A 21,012-nucleotide genomic window follows, 5' to 3' on the forward strand; every position below is an offset into this window, starting at 1 on the left:
AAATCAACACCCTCGGCTCCCTCGGAGTTACTTACGACGTAGGGGGGGGGGGGCTGTCTCCACTGCTTTTATGAGGCCTAGCGTTTACACACTGGGCTGGGGGGCTAACAGACAGGAGGATGGCCCAGACAGACTCCGGGACCATATACCCCTACCATATACCCCCACCCCCTTTTTTCCTTCACACACACACACACACACAAACACACACACACACACACACACACACACACACACACACACACACACACACACACACACACACACACACACACAGTGAGAAACGAGCACCTCCAGGGCTTGTGCGTGTAGCATCATTGTCATGGGGCCTGACCCCCCCCGACCCCAATTTGGGGGAACGCTGCAACTAAACATTTCATTAAGCAAGACAAGCACTGCTAGGGGGTCATAAATCTGTCTCTGGAGCGGACCACCCCAGGCACACACACACACACACGCATGTGCACACGTGCGCACGCACACACACATACACACACACACACACGCACGCACACACACATGCACACATCTGACGGATGCATTAAACAAATCTACTAATCATCTCCAAAGGTTTTTACCGGTCCACAGGGAAAGGTTTGCATAAAGATGCGCGCGCACACACACACACACACACACACACACACACACACACACACACACACACACACACACACACACACACACACACACACACACACACACACACACACGCGCGCGCACACACACACACACGCACACAAACACACACGCAAGCACACGCTCGCACACTGGCACGTACACACATAGACATCAAAGGGGCTTGAGCCCCTGCCCTTTTACCTGTCTGTAAAAAGTGCCCTCTTCAGACCATGAATGCAGTTTTTACTATGGTGAAAGACATGCAAATGCCCTCTTTTCATGCCATACCTGAAGGCAGCATTCAAGAGAATTGCCTTGTCCAAACTCTCCTGAACTTGAATGCAGCATCTTATGTTGAAAGAACCGCCCTCTCTGTGTAGAAATCTATGCAGTTCTGCCACATCACCAGTATTGACTTGATTATGCTTAGTTCAGTGTGTTATCAAGCACGGAAAATAGCCGGCCTCCAAGCTCACAACGTGTCGCGCTGCGACGCGTTGTGAGCTTGGAGGTCTGCTATTTTCAATGTTTTCACCAAAAGGCCCTTTTTGACATTTCAGCCCCCTGCCTCTCTAACATTCTCTGCACGTCCCTGCTCGCACACACACTCGCACACAGAGAGCGAGATCCAACACAGTAATTAGTGCAGCGATGACATCTGAAGTCATAATCCCCGTCTTATTACTCGAGTCAAGAGTTTCTCGGGTTCGCCCTTTAATCCCACCCGCGAGATCAGATTACGCCAGATCCACTCCTCGCCTTCTCCGTTACAAAGAGGGACATGTATCTGATCCCTGGCCAGTACATAGCTGGTCACAGCATGTCATGTCAGAGGAAGAAACCCAGACAAGAGAGATCGCTCTGGGTCTCTTTTAGAGATGGGACGATATGAAAATGTCATATCACAATTATTGTGACCAAAGAAATTGTGATTTACGATATTATCACGATAATCAAAATGTACCCAACATCCATTATCCTGGGGCGGAACATTTGCCAAAAAAATAGCCGATCTACAAGCTCACAACGCGTTGCAAAGAGATTTGGTAGAGAGTGAAAAAAGGCAGTATCAAGTACGTATATTATACGTACGTTTTACCAACAGAGGGTTTAAGTGGTGCCGGACAATATGCAGCTCGGCAAATAAAAGGTGGATTGATCCCAGTGCATGACGGAGGACGATAAATTATCACGATAAATTAAATCTCCACGATACGATTATCGTGAGTGTTTTTTACCACAATAAACGATAATATCGCTTATCGTCCCATCCCTACTCTAGTCTCTTTCTCCTCGTCCTTTTCCGGAGCGGCTTTTTATGCTGACGCGGGCCGTTTTGGATTATTCAAAAGTTCGCTTATTGTGCGTTCATTCTTACGGGGGAGGGGTCTTCACCCTGACGCAACGGGGGAAGGGAACGGTTCCGCCGCCAGCTGCAAACTGCCGATCATGAGAGCCGATAAGGCTGTGATGAAAAGAGACTTTGTCTGTCATCATTGCTCTGTTCTGTAAGAACAAGCGCCCTCCCTCCCTCTCCCTCGTTCTGTCTGATCTCTCTCCCTCTGTTTATCTCTTCCATTTTTCTCTCACTCTGCGTTTCTCTCTTTTGCTCTTTCTCACAGTTGTCTCTCTCTCTCTGTCCGTCGTACGCCCAGTGCATGGTGTAAAGTAACTAAGTACATTTACTTAAGTACTAAGTACAATTTTGAGGTATTTGTACTTTACTTGAGTATTTCCAATTTTCAGTGAAAGTATTTCCAATACTTTCACTTCTACTCCACTACATCTCGGATCCAAATATTGAACTTTTACTCCACTACAATTATTTGAAAACTTTAGTGACTAGTTACTTTGCAGATGTAAATTATAATTATAAAACATATACATATTTTATACCTTGGCTATTTGAAAATAGTCGATCTACAAGCTCACAATGCGTCGCATCGCGACGCGTTGTGAGCTTGTAGATCTGCTATTTTCAAACATTTTGTACTTTTACTTTTGGTACTTTTAGTACATTTTGATGCCAATACTTTCGTACTTTCACTCAAGTACATTTCGAATTCTGGTATTTTACTTGTAACGGAGTATTTCTACATTGAATTATTGATACTTTCACTTAAGTAGAAAATGTGAGTACTTTATCCACCACTGCTCTTTTGCTCTTTCTCACAGTTTTCTCTCTCTCCGTCTGTCGTACGCCCTCTCCGGCCCGACAGACCCACTTTGTTTCGGTGTCTAGTCCCACAGTAATATCCCATCGCAACTCCGCTCAGCAAAACAAGCCTTGCCTTTGTGTTTGTGTCGTTTTTTTTTTCTTTCTCTACCCTGTCGATTGCGATCTAGCTGCTTCATCCAGACGCGGTCTCGGTGGGGGGGGGGGGGGGGGGGAGAGCGTTCTCAAAGAGAGGTGAAGATGAGAGAGGAGAGAGGTGCAAGACTGCTTTCACAGCCTCACAGTGAGACGACGACGCGCTCGTACGCGCATGCACACGCGTTACGCGAGCACACACACACACACACACACACACGCACGCACGCACACAGACAGACACACACACACGCACACACGCACAGGCACGCACGCAGTGCAATCGCATGTATGTGCAAACACACATATATCGCATGCAAACACATCCTGTGACCCTGAGAGCGAGGTGTGTAAGCATAGCAACAGATGGGGAGACCATCTGTGTTAGCTCACAAGAAACAGAGTTCCCCTTCACTGCTCCCGATGCTACGCTATGCCCTGTGCGTGCGTGAGCGTGTGTACGCGCATGCATGCGAGGGCATGCGTGAACTGCACGCGCGTTGTTGGTGTGAGAGTACACGGCGGCATGTGTTCGCGGCATGCCCAGTTTGCCCACACACGCACAGGACCGTAAAAGAGGGTGTTACGTTGCCCTTTGCATATCTGTTTGCTTTCTGCGTGCGCACGCGTCCACGTGACGGTCATGTGAAAGTTTCACCCCGCATACCTCACACTCCGACCTCATCCCCCGGTCTCCTTTGCCGCAGCTCCGTCCGCACGTATAGGGCTGTCACGGTCACAAGTTGACGATTAATTGTCACTCAAATAATTGCGATTAAGAATTGAATTGTGTGTTTGGCGTTGAACATTGGAAACATAAGAATACATTTTTTATTTCTGTTTGCCTTTTAGGATTCATAATAAAAATGGCGTAGAGCAGATGTGACAAATAACTTAAATGTAAAATAAATTATTGACATTTAATAATTGTATACATGTAGAGAAAAGTTGATCTGCTATTTCTAATATTTTTTATATTTTTTCCACATGGAAATTATTATGCAAAAGTAATTGCGATAATCTAAAATAATTGCGATTAGACGATTATTACGCCCGTCAGGTCGCAAGTTACTATGAAAACCTCCTCCGGCTGTCTCTCAGTCCCTCCGTATGTCCGTCACGTCACGTCACACTTTTGACCCTACTCTTATCTCCGGCACCGTTGCCCCTATCCATGCCAAACTTTGAACACACACTCCTTGGCTGGCAAACCACAACCTCCGCCCCTGATTTCTCACATGCCCCTCTTTTAGAGCCACCATAAGGTTGTGTATACATGCGACCTGACGGTCGCTTATCTGATTAGGGAGTCTTACTTGTGACAGGCCTATCCGCGCGGCCCAGTCTGCCTGCTGACCCTCCGATGGGGAGTTGAGGGATGGGGTCGGCCGAACCCGCGCTGACCTTCACCCCAGCAGCAGACACCCATCCTGGTCAGGCCTCCGGACGACCGTCGCCTTGTAAACACAAACACCACAACTAACCCCTCCACCCCATCCTGGGCGGTCGGTTTGGGACCACGCAACCTGATATACTATCACCCCCCACTCCCTCCCTCCCCCCAAAATGAATTTACCCTGACACCCCCGGCCCTGTCGGGTGTGAACAAAATGTGCTGTGTGTGCAAAACATTCTGACTGCCCATAAGGACGTGTGAGGAGGCAAAGAGAGAAGGGGAGAGAAATGGTCTCGGACAAAAACATTGACTCGAAGAAACCCGAAGACCGAAGCTTTAGCACAGGGGTTCTCAACCTTTTCAGGCCGCGACCCCCAAAATAATCATACATAACTGGGGACCCTCTAGGGATGGGTATCGTTCACCTTTGAATAGATACGATACTATTTTCGATACCTGGGAATTCACAGTAGGCTAACGAGTGTAGTCATTAAACTTTCAGTAGCCCAACTGTTACAGATGCGACCGGCCAGGGGTGTGTTCAAGAGTATCGAAACGAGGTATTGTTCGTTTTTACATGAACCGATACTCGATAGTATCGACGTCATGCGATCGATACCATTAAAAGTATCACTGACGATACCCAACCTTAGGACCCTCCCAGCCTGATAAGCATTAAGAGTTGAGGCATTAGATTTTGTATATCACGATTCTATTGTGAAAATAGCAGATCTACATGCTCACAACGCCTCGCAACAATTTCTGCTTCTAATATTTGACAATTTGGACAATGTTTAATTTGGTATTAAAAGAGGTATTAAAAAGTCCTTAAATTGTCACTTTAGAAAATGTGCATACACTATATACCCTCTATAATAGTCTATACACTTTAACTTTATGTTGGTTTGTTTACTGTTGAGTGAGAAAACAATGTTGCACATTAAGCTAATCAAAAAAAATAATAATTTGGGGACCCCCAGGGGGGTCCCGAACCACAGGTTGAGAACCACTGCTTTTGCGCTTGGTGCTATTTTTCTTTTTTCTTTTTGCATGCCAAGCGTAAACTTAGCTACCGCACTAAATGTTTCATGGATAGAGTTTTTCATGGGCATGCGGAACACTTCTTCCTCTCTCCGTCCATTAAAGGGTAGAGACAGAGAGGGAGAGGGAGAGTGGGGAACTGTGGATTGACTGAGGCAGCATTTCTGCACCGTGTGTTCCTAAAGTGCTCGGTCATGTGTTGTCCTTTCCCTTCCCAAGGGACCAGCTCTGATTCTTGGGGACACTGTCTGAAAGCACACATAACTAACTGGCAAACAGGGGTGTCACACCAAATTCTGGGCCCTGGGTACAAGGATTCACTGCATGCGGGCCCCCCATGAATGTTCTTCATAGGGGGGGGGGGGGGGTTAACCCATTTAGACTGGGAACGCATTATTTTACGCGTTATGTTGTGCTTTAACTATTGAAAAATAGCAGATATTGTGAGCTTTTAGATCTGCTATTAAAAAAAAAAAGTATTTGAATATTTCAAATCCTTCCTAAGGTTTTTTGAAAAAAACTATGTTTCTATGTCTGTGGTGCTCAAACTTTTTCATGTGAAGGACCAACAAAGTGATATGTATTGTATCTCAAAATATTTACTTCCAGGGGAGCTTGTAGATCTGCTATTTTTCAATAGCTAAAGTATATAATAATAAAGGCCCCTCCACCTTGGGCCCTAGTAACTCAGTCCCACTTTTCCCCCCTTGTGACGGCCCCGCTGGCAAACACCTCTGGCGTTTCAGCTGCTTCCAGTTATGCTAACATCTTCTCACCCCTCTCTCTCTCTCTCTCTCTCTCTCTCTCTCTGTCTCTCTCTCTCTCTCTCTCTCTCTCTCTCTCTCTCTCTCTCTCTCTCTCTCTCTCTCTCTCTCTCTGTCTCTGTCTGTCTGTGTCCTGCTCTCAGACTTTAACTGTACAGACCCCCTGGGGATGGAGTCGGGGGAGATCACGTCGGACCAGATCGTGGCCTCGTCCCAGTACAACCCCAGCTGGTCCCCGGAGCGCTCCAGGCTCAACTACTACGAGAACGCCTGGACGCCGGCGGAGGACTCCAACAAGGAATGGATCCAGGTACGGCACTGTCTACCACCGCCACCACCATCACCACTACCCCACCCATTGTGAATGTCACACACAACCTCAACTGCAGGGGTCTTCAGCAGGGGTTCTTACAAAACTTTGTGTGATAGGATCTTTTTTCACTTAATTAGCTAACCACTTGAACCCTACCGTCTGCGAGGCATTGTGAGTAGGGATGGTGCTCGGAACACGAGCCTGTTACATACTCGATAACAAATGTATTGAGTACCCGGCAGCTTTGGGCTTATCAAGCCCGTTATGGAGGATATAGCATCCCATGACGTCATGTTTAAACAATCAAGACAAGAGGCGATCAAGAATTTACTGCAGTACTATTCCTAATATAAAGCCATTTAACACGTATTGCACATTAATGAATGGTTGTTTTAATGGTAGGCAATGTTTTACTTTTGTTAATATTGTCATCTTCATAGATGTTGGTCAGCCACAAACTCAGTCACAACAACAACTGGCCAATAATAATAGATACTAGTTCTGTTCAGAATTTGTCTTCCCACGAAATAGAAAATGCTCAATAGTGGGCTCGATAAAAGCCCGGCTAATAAGCAGGATCGATAAGGTGCTCATTATCAATAAAAATGAACGAGCTCCATCCCCAGTTGTGAGCTGGTATCTCGGCTATTTTCCGCCAAGAGGTTTGGTGTAGGAGGGAAAAGAGTAGACCAATTACAGATGCCAAAGGTCAAGTTTGAAATCTATGAAAACGTGTAATAAAACACAATTGTATACAATATGTAGTGGGGAGGTCTCTGCTTCATCCCTCTCTCAGTTAAGAGGTCCTTGTCCCTGCAAGACCTTGCAGACCCCTTGCTCTACTGTGAATTCCTACAGTAGAGCTTCTACAGTATGTCATGAGATTGTAAGAATAGCACTCACGTTAAAACACTTCATCTAGGGCAGTGGTAACCAACCTTTCAAGGGGGATAGGGTGTGTATTGCTTGTGGCTCTGGGGTAATCAGTCATGTCATCAAAATGCATCTGTCCCATCTAGCGCCACCATCTGGCCGATTTTTTTAAAAACAATTTTTTGGACACTGCTCCTACAGATTTTGCCCTAAAATCACGCAAAGCGGTACACAGTATCTCTACAGTCATGTCATCAACATGGATCTGTCCCATTTCCCATATTCCCACCTGATTGGCTACCATTGCCTACTAAAGTTTGTGTATGCGACCTGACGGTCGCTTATCTCCCGATTTAGGGAGTCTTACTGGTTTTATGCTTTAACTATTTAAAAATAGCAGATATACAAGCTCACAGCACGGCACAGAGTGTGCACGTCTTTGAATATTTTCACCCGATTCTATAATTTCTTCTAAATCCTTCTTCTAAATCAGTGGTTCTCAAACGTTTTCATGTCAAGGACCCCCACAATTCCAGGGACCCCCCCAGAAGCAGAGATTCGAAGTACAAAAGTTTGTTTTGAAAATTATATATCCAAAGATTTGCACAAATCTTCACGATTTTTCAACAGTAGCAGATCTACAAGCTCATGCCGCGCTGTGAGCTTGTACTGTACATCTGCTACTTTTCAATAGCTAAAGCATCAAATAGTTCCAGGTCCCTAATGGGGTTGATAGGATATTAATAGCAGGTTGTGCCACGCAGATGAATGGGTATTTCTCCAAAGTCCACGCAGGCATTTTGGGAGACTAAACATTGCCTCCCTCCATATGCTACTGGAGGTGAGTCACAGTCTGGGGGAGTTGTGATGTGTGGTGTTGTGTGGAAGGACACATTTGGAAGTGACGCCTGCCTGCCTGGCTGGACACAGTAGGAATGTTCTGGGCTTGTCCTTCAGGCTCTGCCGCATCGTGGGGAAGTTCTCCAAACTCTCCAAGGAGATCCAAGACATTCTCGTGATTCTGGTTTCCACAGAGAGGGATGTCCAGTGGTGGAAAAAGTACTCACGTTTTAAAAAAAAAGTATCAATATTGCAATGTAGAAATACTGTTGGTGTTGGTATCAGAATATACTTAAAAGTACCAAAAGTAAAAGTGCTAACTAGGCAGAATATCCCATTTCAAGCTTTCAAATGTATAAAAAGCTTTTGAAAATAGCTTATCGACGCATTGTGAGCTTGTAGATCGGCTATTTTCAAATGGTTGAAATGTATAATCGTTAATCTATGTTTTGTGATAATAATCTAAATCTACAAAGTAACTAGTAGACCTAACTCAAGTTTTCAAATAAATGTAGTGGAGTAAAAGTACAATATTTGGACCCGAGATGATAGTGGAGTAGAAGTAAAAGTATTGGAAATTGGAAATACTCAAGTGAAGTACAAATAACTAAAAAGTGTACTTAAGTACAGTACGTGTACTTAAGTACATTGTACTTAGTTACTTTACACCACTGGGTATCGGGGAGTGCCGTTCTCTCTATATCCAACTATCTCTCTCTTTCTCTCTGCAAATCCCCCTTTCCTGTCTGACAGTTGGGCTCTGTGGCCTGCTGGATACTGGGACTGGGCACACATACTGTATTTGTGTATACGCCGCACGCACACGCGCAACTGCGCTGCCATATTAATCAAAAATTTCATTGGGATATCATGCACCACAAAGGCAGCTTTACAAGCAAAGACAATAGACTGATGTCTCCAATCCCCCAGACAGCACTAAGTCATGCACAAATCCTATCCGTGCAGATATACTGTAGCGGAGCGAATCCGTTTGACGCCGTTGGGGCGTGTTCGCTCAAACGCAAGCCGTGTTTAAATGTTTAATCCCCCCTCCTAGTAGCACCAAACATGTCCGACACCCTTCGCCATGCTTTATTTGTGTTTTCCTGACTGTGCACCAACTCGGGAGAGATTGGTAGTGCTCCTGGTGGGTTTAAAAAAAATATGAACAGCTTGTCAGACAAAACAGAATAATAAGAACCTTTTGACAGATGGGTACCCGACGGCAGCTGAAGGTAATATTAATTGTGTGTATTTCCAGCAGCTCCGGTACAGTTAACTTCGGCACACAGAAACACAGAAATGAAACATGTCCACGTGACGCTATTACCTCGAGCTGCTGTCCATCTGCGAATAACGTCCGCGATAAGCTTTGCCTGCCTTTCTGTCAATCTCCTGTCAAAGTGACAGGGCTGTTGGCCGGTGAAAATTCACTTCCCTTTGGCATGATTTCTTTTTTTAATGCTTCTGCTCCCGCTGTCAGTCAGTCAGTCGGTCCCACAATCCCCTGCACTGGACTGCCATCTGCCTCCAATGAATGGGAAGCATTTATTAAAAAAAGAAAACTCACCTTGCCCTGCCTACAGTAGCGCGTGTGCATCTGCCCCGTAACGGCGCTCGCATACACCAGGGGGACGGTCGGACGCCCATGATTCGGAGCATGTTTGATTCACTAAAACGCAAAGCCTCCAGGCCTTGTAAACAATCATACTGTTTTTTTTTTTCCACCTTTCTTTTTACTGTCTGTGCTTCATCGCAAAAAAAAAAGTTTGGCCCCGGCGCAGTCCTCCTGGGGGTGAATAATAGACCTGACCCGAAGCCAAATATTTGCACGCAGGGGCGGCGGGGGAGGCGGTGGGGGGGGGGGGGGGGGGGGGGGGGGGGTTCCTTATACGCAAAGCTTTTCCTTTATTGGAATGAAAATATTGTCCTGAGGGCCTCTGTTTCTCCTCCAGACTAATTTAATAAGCGTTTGTGTGTGGTTGCGTGCGTGTGCGTGTGTGTGTGCGAGAGCTCCATTCCTGTGTATGTCTGTGTTTGTGTGTGTGTGTGTCTGTGGGGAGTTTGTGTTCTTGGCTGTGTGTGTGTGTGTGTGTGTGTGTGTGTGTGTGGGAGGGCCTGGCCCTCTACTCCAGTGGTCCTCAGCCTTTTCAGGCCACGACCCCCAAAATAATCATATTTTAACTGGGGACCCCTTACACCCTTACGAGCACTAACAGTCGAGGCATTACATTTTGTTTAACACGGTTCTATTGTGAAAATAGCAGTTGCGAGGCGTTGTGAGCATGTATGTAGATCAGCTATTTTCACAATTTCTGCCTCTAATATTTAACAATTTGGCCAATGTTTAATTTGTCACTTAAAAGGTCCTTAAATTGTCACTTTTAATGTGCTGATACCCTCTATACACTTAAGCTTCATGTTGTTTTGTTTACTGTTGCATGAGAAAACAATGTTGCACATTATGTTAATCATCTGGGGACCCCACAAAATAATTTGGGGACCCCCCTGGGGGTCCCGAACCACAGGTTGAGAACCACTACTCTACTCTACGGTCCCGCAGAGGAACCCAGCATGTGTCCGGAGTGTTACAGGAAGTGACCCGCGTCCTTCCCTGACCACTTCCTCCTCAGCCAAATCCAACAGCTGAGAGACACAAACGGTCTGTTGTCCAGGAACGGGTATTTATTATCTCTCTCCACGGGGAAAAGTCCGTCGTCTCTCTCCTCAGTTGTGTTTGTGTGTGACGTTTTTTATAATATATCGTCCTTCCATTATAACCTTCGCGCAGAAACTTATCTTATCGCCATATTCGGACTTTTTGTGTTTTCCCGTAAAATAATAAACTTGATAATACTACAAAGTAACAGATATCCCCAAGATCAACTACTCCAGCTGTCGATCTAGTACTTTTGCTGTTTTTGAATTTGAATCCTAAAAGGTAACGCTTTTGGACATACAAGGTTTCCACCCGACAAGAGACGATATATTTCTCATATCGTGATCACGAGCGCATATTAGCCGCCGGCGACCCCAAATCACTGTTCTTGTTACACGAGCATTGAGCTCAGAGCTTCGTACAGTTCTGCCTCCTCCTCGGAGCAGAAAACCCACAGGTAAACAAGATGATTTGTCTGCTGTGGTTGGTATCGATCCTGGGAGGATTTGATTTAGCGGTGAAATCTGAATGGAAGGCGGAGGCGTGCTTTCTGTTCGGGGGGTACGCTGGCTCGCCCCGCGGACCTGACTAATCACATCAAAATTCTCGAATACTTCAAAGCGGGGAGCCCGTGATCGAGCCACGTTTGTGTCCAGGCTTCAAATGTGCTGCTTTGCCCCTGCACTCTTCAGCCGAAGTCCAATTATCACAAGTGTTATTTAAAAAAAAAGAATATGAAATTCTTCACTCCTCTTTCATTAAGCCCCTTGACAAAAGGCACTACGCCAGCCGTTCCTAAGCCCCCCCCCCCCCAACAGATCATCTCAGCGTGCTGTCATGCAGGGACGTGCTGTGCCCCTGATTCAGCCCGGGAAAAAGAGTTGGAGAGGCCCTCATTACGTGCTATAGAGAGAGATCTCTCTCTATAGCCAATTGCATGAGTTATATTTCGTCGTTGTCGGATGGAAACCTTGTATGTCCAAAACCGTTTGTTTTGTATTTATAATTTAGAAATGATTTCACTACTCTTGTGCAACGGCCTTGTATGATGATGCAGGGCTTTGCTTTGCGAGAAAAAAAAATACAAATTTGAAACTTGGAGATACAGGGTTTCTGCCCGACAGTGACGATTTACTTTGTTGGCCGCCCAGCCCCCAAAATGGAACGAAGGCCGACATTTCATTTTTTATTTTTTCCTAATGGCCAGCATGTCCCTGTTTATTTCATTATCATCCCCGCCCCGGCTGCAAGTGAGTTTGCGGGGAGGCAGTCATATTATTCATGACAGCCGGCCCTTTTTTTTTTTTTGATTCTCCAGCATATTCCTTCGCTCAGTTCTTTTTTTTCTCTGACATGTATAATCCAGAATTGTCATCCGTTTTTCAAAGCTTGCCTCCATTCCAACACACGGGGGCAAGATGCTCGCACAGACGGCGCTCTCTCTCTCTCTTCTCCGGGGTGTAATTAGATTGGCGTGGTGCGGTTTTAGCATCCAATGCTAGGTTAGCCAGGTCATTAATCAACTCCCTGTTTGCCAGAAGGCGAAGTGTGCAGCCCGCTTATTGCTGCACACACGGCCACCCGACACAGGCATCCTTTGAGGGTTCTGCGGGTTTTGAAGAGGGGAGTTAAAAGAAAAGAGAAGGCTGGATAATCCTTCAGAAAGAACGGGGGGGACCCCGCGCTAGATCATTCGTTGGCCATCTTTCATCTCGTCGTCGCTCTCCGGGTCCTCTCATCTAGCTTCAGCCTTCACCGCCGCTTGTGTTTGACAGTTGGGCCACATCAAGACGGGGAAATGTTCATAATATTATCTACTAAACGAGTGAGCTCCGGGGCTCGCTTTGAAGCCCAGGAGGCTCAGCCGCACAGGGCTCCATGCCGCAGGTCGCGGCGGAGATAAATGATGGGCTACATCCACACACACACACACACACACACACACACACACACACACACACACACACACACACACACACACACACACACGCGCGCACACACACAGGGGCGTCACAAGGGGGGGGGGGGGGGGGGGGGTGGGACTGAGTTACTAGGGCCCAAGGTGGAGGGGCCTTAATCATTTTATACTTTAGCTATTGAAAAATAGCAGATATACAAGCTCACAGCGCGGCACCGAGTGCCGCGCTGCGAGCTTGTAGATCTGCTATTTTTGAAAAGTCGTGAAAATGTGTGCAAATCTTTGAATATAATGTATTTTTTTTAAGCGAACATTTGTAACTCAAATTCTGCCTCTGGGGGGGTCCCTGGAACTAAATATTTTGAGATGGGGGTCCTTGTGGCCAAATACTTATCATTTTGGGGTCCTTCACATGAAAAGGTTTGAGCACCACTGACATAGAAACATAGATTTTTCAAAAAACCTTAAAAAGATTATTTGAAATATTCAAAGACTTTAAAGCACAAAACGACGCGAAATAATGCGTTCCCAGTCTAAATGGGTTAAACCCCCTCCCCCTATGAAGCACATTCCCGGGGGGCCCCGCAGTGAATCTGTGTACCCATGGCCCAGAATTTGGTGCGACGACGACACCCCTGCACACACAGCCAGAACTCCTCCTCTCTGCTGCCTTGCTTATGGCCAGATTGTTGTATTTATGGACTCCGCCTGGTTCCAATAGGAAGGCCTGAATGATGCGGAACCGTCATGAGGAAATACCTGCATCTGCACAACACATTTGAGTCTCTGAGGGAAACATATATTTTTTTTTTTTCTCCAGAAGGCAGCATGCTGTATAGCTTGAAATGAAAGGCTCCCAAGGGGTCCATTTAGGAGGGAAGAGAGAGAGAGAGAGAGAGAGGGGGGGGAGGCTTGCCGATTGTCTCCCCTGAGACGGCGGCGTGGTGAGGAATGTCTCTGTCCAACGACTGAGAGGTTCTGATAGCCTCGGAGTCACCGCAGTGCCGGAGTGGACGCCATAAAGGCTGTCTGCCAGCCCAGGCCCATTGACCACTGATATAGACACACACACACACACGCACACACACGCACACCCACACCCACACCCACACCCACACCCACACACACACACACACACACACACACACACACACACACACACGTAGACACACCATGAATAATGCATGCTGCTGTGTTGGAGAGAGAAGTCAACTGTCTCTGTGTTGAGCAATTCAGGCATGTGCACACATAGACATCAAAGGGGGCTTGCTTGAGCCCCTGCCCTTTTACCTGTCTGTAAAAAGGGCCCTCTCCAGACCATGAATGCAGTTTTTATATGGTGAAAGGAATGCAAATGCCCCTCTTTCCATGCCATACCTGAAGGCAGCATTCAATAGAATTGCCTTGTCCAGACTCTCCTGAACTTGAATGCATTCGTTGTGACGCGTTGTGAGCTTGGAGGTCTGCTATTTTCAATATTTTCACCAAGAGGCCCTTTTAGAAGTGTCAGCCCTTGCCTCTTTAACATTCTCTGCACGTCCCTGTTGAGCGTCACACAAAGCCAAATACCAAACGTTATCCAAATATCCACACTCAGCATGATGAACGTACAGTATATTTATCCTTGTGGAATTGAGTTATTGTTTTGCTTTCCCATAAAGGTATGATTTATTGACAACACGGTCTGCCATATCGTCTTCCCATCCTCCCCTGCTTGCTCAGACAGTGAATGCGTTATCAGCATTTACGTAGCGGCCTTATATCTCACTGATAACCTAAATTGTTTAATCACAATGGGTGGCGGGTGGGGGTGGGGGGGGGGGGGGGGGGGGTCTGAGAGTCCCTCTTCTCTGTAGTCACCATAAAGGGGGGGAGGGGTATCTGCTTTAATCTCACCCTTCTGCTAGATGAAAGCCCCCGCGGACATGAAAAGCATGGCTGCGATTGTTTACGCAACGTCCCCCCCCCCCTCCTTTATCTCCCCCATGTGATAGCAATCTCCCCGAGCCGCCGTTACACAGAGGAAGCTATCGCGGGTTAGCGGTACAGTTTTTAGAGCGCTAGGGAGGTGGGGGGAGCGCGACCTGTCATGACCGCACTTCCTCGCGTGGAAGATCACGGACGCGGTCATGAACGTGTGGCGCTGCAAAACGACTGGAGCCGATTAGCAAAGCAAACAGACTGAGATCCGCCGCTCCGCTGACCAAAACGAGCGCTTAATTGCCAACTTCCCTGATGAAAACATGGACGCCGCGGCCTCTCTGGAGCTCGTCTTTCCGTGTTCGCCGTACAGTGGTGGAAAAAGTACTCGCATTGTTTACTTAAGTAAAAGTATCAATACTGCAATATAGAAAAGCTCTGTTACAAGTAAAAGTCTGGAATTCAAAATGTACTTGAGTAAAAGTACGAAAGTGTTGGCCTCAAAATGTACTTTGAGTACCAAAAGTAAAAGTACAAAAAGTTTGAAAATAGCAGATCTACAAGCTCACTGTGAGCTTGTAGATCAGCTATTTTCAAATAGCCTAGGTATAAAATAGGGCTAAAGTGGATTAATGTATGTTTTATAATATAATCATTTATATCTGAAAAGTAACTAGTAACTAAAGTTTTCAAATAAATGTATTGGAGTAAAAGTACAATGTTTGAATCCGAGATGTAGTGGAGTAGAAGTGAAAGTATTGGAAATTGGAAATGCTCAAGTAAAGTAGAAATGACTCAAAATTGTACTTAAGTACATTACTTAAGTAAATGTACTTAGTTACTTTACACCACTGCGTGCTAGAGCCCACATGGGCTCTCACGTCAACGTAAGCCGCTGAAACGATGCTCTCGACGCGATCTGTCCTGTTTCTCTTTCACCCTGTCCCACCAAACGTGCTCTCAGTTAGCCCCAGAGGTTCTGCTGTGATGCAGAAATGTGCTCCACATCGCCATTGTCTCTCTCTCTCTCTCTGCTTCTCTTTGCTGCTGTCTCCATTCCAGGGTCTTGGCCGCCGCGCCAAGCGATGAGTAATTAGAATATATGGAGTGATAATTAACAGCGGCTTCTCAGTTGATGAAGTCTCAGGGAGGGCAGAGGCAGAGCAGCAGTAGACGCTGGCATTTTGGCTGCTCCCTGTGAGATCGTCAGGGGTGTCACACCAAATTCTGGGCCCTGGGTACAAGGATTCACTCACATTTTGTGCTTTAACCAATGAAAAATAGCAGATCTACAAGCTCGAGCTTGTAGATCTGCTATTTTTGAAAAATCGTGAACACTTTGTGCAAGTCTTTGGATATTTCAGATCCTAAGGTTTTTCAAAACCTATGTTTCTATGTCAGTGGTGCTCAAACGTTTTCATGTGAAGGACCCTCAAAATGATATGTATTTGGCCACTGACCCCCATCTCAAAATATTTAGTTCCAGGGACCCCCCAGAAGCAAAATCTGAGTTACAAATGTTTGCTTAAAAATACATATATTCAAAGATTTGCACACATTTTCACGACTTTCAATAGTTAAAGTATGAAATAATGAAGGCCCCTCCACCTTGGGCCCTAGTAACACCCCCCTTGTGACGCCCCTGGAGATCATCATCGTCATCATCATCGCGCGGTACGAACGGAGACAATGGATGCTGTCTTTGTGCCGAGCCTCCGACTCTCAATTGGAAAATCAATGGGAGGAGAGAGAGAGAGAGAGAGAGAGAGAGAGAGAGAGAGAGAGAGAGAGAAAGGCGCTGGAATCGAGCAGCTCAAACAGCGGGGGTGGGGTGAGAAATCGAAACACGCGGAGGACGGCATGATGTAATGAAATGAAACAGTGCCGGCTGTAAGTAGCAGCGAGTCACAAAAGTCAGCCCCAGCCGTAATCAGTGTCATTTAGCCCAGCGTCTGCATTCCAGACGAGCCCAGTGCCCCGGGGCCCTCTCTTTAGTCACTCTGTTATCACTAGACTGGTCATCCCCAAGGCTCTGTCTCCTCCTGAGCCGCTAGGATCGCAAAAGCCGGCTGCTATAGATGAGACGATCATCGCCGTCAGGGGTGTCACAAGGGGGAGGGAAAAGTGGGACTGAGTTACTAGGGCTCAAGGTGAAGGGTCCTGGAATTATTTGACACTTTAGCTATTGAAAAATAGCAGATATACAAGCTCACAGCGCGGCACCGAGTGCCTGCGCTGCGAGCTTGTAGATCTGCTATTTTTGAAGAGTCGTGAAAATGTGTGCAAATCTTTGTATATATATCATTTTTGGGGGTCCTTGACATGAAAAGGTTTGAGCACCACTGACATAGAAACACAGGTTTTTCAAAAGAAACCTTAGAAGGATTTGAAATATTCAAAGACTTGCACTAATTTTCACAAAGTAGTTCTGCTATTTTTTCAATAGTTAAAGGACAAAATAATGCGTAATAATGCGTTCCCAGTTCCCCCTATGAAGAACATTCATGGGGGGCCCGCAGTGAATCCTTGTACCCAGGGCCCAGAATTTGGTGTGACACCCCTGATTGCCGTCACACCACATTGGAAGTTCCAAAAAAACTTCACGGAGTGCGTTGCTCATATGGAGCGGTAATGGGCGAGAATGAGAATGGTTGTTAGCTCCTGTTATGGTGATTCACAAGGAAGGAAATCTCCGGACCAGACGGTTCTTCATCCTTCCTCATCCCAACAGCCGGGGCGGCTGAGCCCACACCCACGCACACACAGAGAGTACCTTTCTTTTATTTTTAGTCGCTGGCTGTCATACCTGCCTACATTAGAGAGCCCTTTCCGGATCATCTTTCTTTGTCAGGAAAATAGATTAGGGGCACACAGTGTAGATGTGCATAATTTAACCCATTTAGGCCTAGAATTATTGACTGCTTTAACCAGTGAAAAATAGCAGATATACAAGCTCACAGCGCGGCACCGAGTGCCGCGCTGCGAGCTTGTAGATCTGCTATTTTTGAAAAAGTCGTGAAAATGTGTGCAAATCTTTGAATATATGTATTTTCAAAGCGAACGTCTGTAACTCAAATTTTGTATCTGGGGGGTCCCTGGAACTAAATATTTTGAGATGGGGGTCCGTGGCCAAATAAATATCCTTTTTGGGGTCCTTCACATGAAAAGGTTTGAGAACCACTGACATAGTAGTCTCTCAAGAACAGACTAACTGAGCTCCAGTTAAGTGAAAAGGACCTTTTCTTTGACGATGGCTGGCCAGATTGCTGACATAGAAACATAAGGTTTTTCAAAAAACCTTAGAAGGATTCAAAAGACACTTATAGAATCGGGTCAAAATTCTAATTTTCACGATTCTTTAAAAATAGCAGATCTACAAGCTCGCAGCGCGGCACTCGGTGCCGCGCTGTGAGCTTGTATATCTGCTATTTTTCAATAGTTAAAGCATAAAATAATGATACACAAAATGTGTACCCGTTCTAAATGGGTTTTAAACCTGCCAGGGAAGGTGTTGGGGAGGCTAAAAATAAAAGTGTAACTCTTGTCAGGTGGGGTACTGTGATAAATGGAAGGTCGTGTGAACAGCTCATGGGGTCGCGCAGCGTCTCGGTAATGCGATTCTCACAAAGGGGGAGAATTAATTACACTTTGGAGGAAATGGAATTCTTCCGATATCTTCCCATCTCCAGCACCCCTGCGGCGCAGGTGAAATTAGCAGATGGACCGATGTGACCCGACTCAGAAACAGTTTGTTTATTGAGACCAGTGATGGATGAAGTAAGCAACCCTAGGGGGTCCTCAGAGTTACTAGACGGGGTCCTCCAAATCTTTGTGTGATAGAAAAAAAAGATCTCCTTATTTTGTATGCATGCACTTGAACCCTAATATTAGTGTCCATATCCTGAGAACTTTAGCCAAAAATAGCAGATCTACAAGCTCACAACGGCGTGGTGAGCTTGTAGATCGGCTATTTCCGGCAAAGAGGTTTGGTGTAGAGGGGAAAAAGAGCAGACCAAGTACAGAGTGAAAGGTCAAGTTTATTAAGTATTGACGGTTCAAGTGGTTAAATATCTGAAAACACACATTGACATGAATCCAAAATACTCTGATGATTGTGCTGTCAAACGATGAAACTATATGAATCTATGAAAGAGTTGTGGGGGTCCACCTTCAGCTCTCTCTCAACTAAGGGGTCCTTGGCCTGAAAACGTTGAAGACCCCTGTTCTAGTAGAAGTATGCCGGTCAAATTTTACTCAACTACAAGTGAAAGTTGCTCTGTTGAGTTACAGTACTGGAGTACCTGCTTTTAAATATTCTAATTAGAGTACAAATTCCAATGTACATTTTCTTTTTATTATCACTGCTTCTCTGTATTAAAATGTGTACATTTCCCCCCCAAATCGAAAGATTCTCCTAAGATTTTCAAACAATATCAATAATTGTGAAAGTAGCAGATCCACAATCTCACAGTGTGTCTTGCAGAGCTATTCTCACTATATTTGACATAGGTTTTTAATTCCTACATTTTCCCTTCGTTGAAATGTAGTAGAGTCAAAAGTACAAGTACTGTACATTTGTCTTTTAAATGTAGTGGAGTGAAAGTCACGAGTGTCCAAAAACAAATACTCAAGTACAGATAATCAAAAGAATTACTCAAGTAGAGTATTCAAGTAAATGTAATGTCCACCACCGCAGACAAAACTACACTTAATACTTGTCACGTAATGGATATTTGCGGCCAGGTTTTCCATGTAAAAACCAGACGGATACAGCCTCTTTACACTGGAACTAGATTTCATGGAGCTACCTCTCTCACATGACCATCCCCATCCTATGAGATCCATAAAGCATTCCACAAGCATCAAGAGAGGACAAGAGAGTGCAGTGTTTGTCTCTGAACAGGATCTCTTATCCCTGTCCCAACAGCTGCTCTTTGACTTGGAAAAACACACTTACATACTTAAACCCTATATATCGTTGTTGTCCGGCGGAAACCTCTTATCTCCATATTCTAACTTTCCGTGGGGTTTTCTTTGTCGTAAATGAACGCCCTATTTGGTCATACCACAGCGTCAGACTAAAGCATCAAAAGTAGCAGATCTACAAGCTCGAAAAGTGGCACGAAGCGGTGTGTTTTGAGCTAGTCGATCTGCTACTTTTGATGATTTGGAATTCGAATCCTGAAAAGGAACTGTTTTGGACATATGAGGTTTCCACGTGACAGAGACGATATCGTCGTTGTCGGGTGGAAACCTTGTATGTCCAAAACCCCTTGTTTTGTGTTTATCATTTTAAAAATGATTTAAACTAGTGAAAACAGCCGATCTACAAGCACACAACGCCTCGCACCGCAAGGCGTTGTGTGCATGTAGATCTGCTGTTTTCACTACTTTTGTGTGACGGCATTGTATGATGAAGCAGGGCTTTGCTTTGCGAAAAAATGTACAAATTTGAAACTTGGAGATACGAGGTTTCTACCCGACAGTGACGATATACCTTTGGTGACCTGGGTCTATTCTATATTTGTCCCGTCCTTTTTTTTCCGGCTACACCAAAATCTCTTCGCCAGAAATAGACAATCTACAAGCTCACAACGATCTTGTAGATCTGTCATTTTTACCCTGAATGTTGGCCCCAGAATAAGGACACTATAGGGTTCGGGTGGTTAAAGTGAAAGATTCTTTTGTTCAAATCTGAGAAGATGAATAGTGTCTTCTGTGTATTTCTCCGTTTGATGTTGATGTTGTGAAACTATGTGCGTCCGATGATGCTGATGTTGTGGAGAAATATTCTTTCCCCGCACAGCGTTATTGATGTCGGATCATATCGGATTTAGCATCAAATTGTTTCCCTTCAACAGAGCTCCCTTTGCCCGTTGTTGTTTCACCAAAACCTGCCTCTCTCTTCTTGTTGTTTTTTGGGTGAGGCTAGGGGAAACAAATGAACTCGTTCAGCCCTCAGGGCCTTGGTTATTCACTCAGATGGGGAGCTATTTTCCCCAACACGGATAGAAATGTCAGAGAAATGGGTGAAAAGGTTAGAAAAGAAACAGTAAAAATAAGTATTTTGGTAACTCATTCCCAGAGAGTATAGCGATTGTTCTGTGTAGTAAAAACTCCCCCTGGCAAGGAAGTCAATCCTGAGCCTGACAGAGAACAGCCAGAGTGCATGACTGGACTAGACAGGGGTGTCGCACCAAATTCTGGGCCCTGGGTACAAGGATTCACTCACATTTTGTGCTTTATAGCTATTGAAAAATAGCAGATATACAAGCTCACAGCGCGGCACCGAGTGCCGCGCTGCGATCTTGTAGATCTGCTATTTTTGAAAAATCGTGAAAACTTGTGCAAGTCTTTGA

At 45.5% G+C, this 21,012-nt stretch overlaps 1 protein-coding gene across 1 annotated transcript in view; it reads left to right on the forward strand.

Annotated features, from left to right (window-relative positions):
- LOC308307265 (neuropilin-1a-like) overlaps positions 1–21,012 on the forward strand; it is a 118,664-nt gene that overhangs the window by 57,305 nt on the left and 40,347 nt on the right. Inside the window, exon 7 of the mRNA XM_080752444.1 lies at positions 6,274–6,440. Within this exon, the coding sequence (XP_080608570.1) occupies positions 6,274–6,440 (167 nt within the window). The remainder of the gene's footprint in view (positions 1–6,273; positions 6,441–21,012) is intronic.

This window comes from Nannobrachium achirus, assembly GCF_963921795.1.
Source record: "Nannobrachium achirus genome assembly, chromosome: 21".
NCBI classification, from domain to species: Eukaryota; Metazoa; Chordata; class Actinopteri; order Myctophiformes; family Myctophidae; genus Nannobrachium; species Nannobrachium achirus.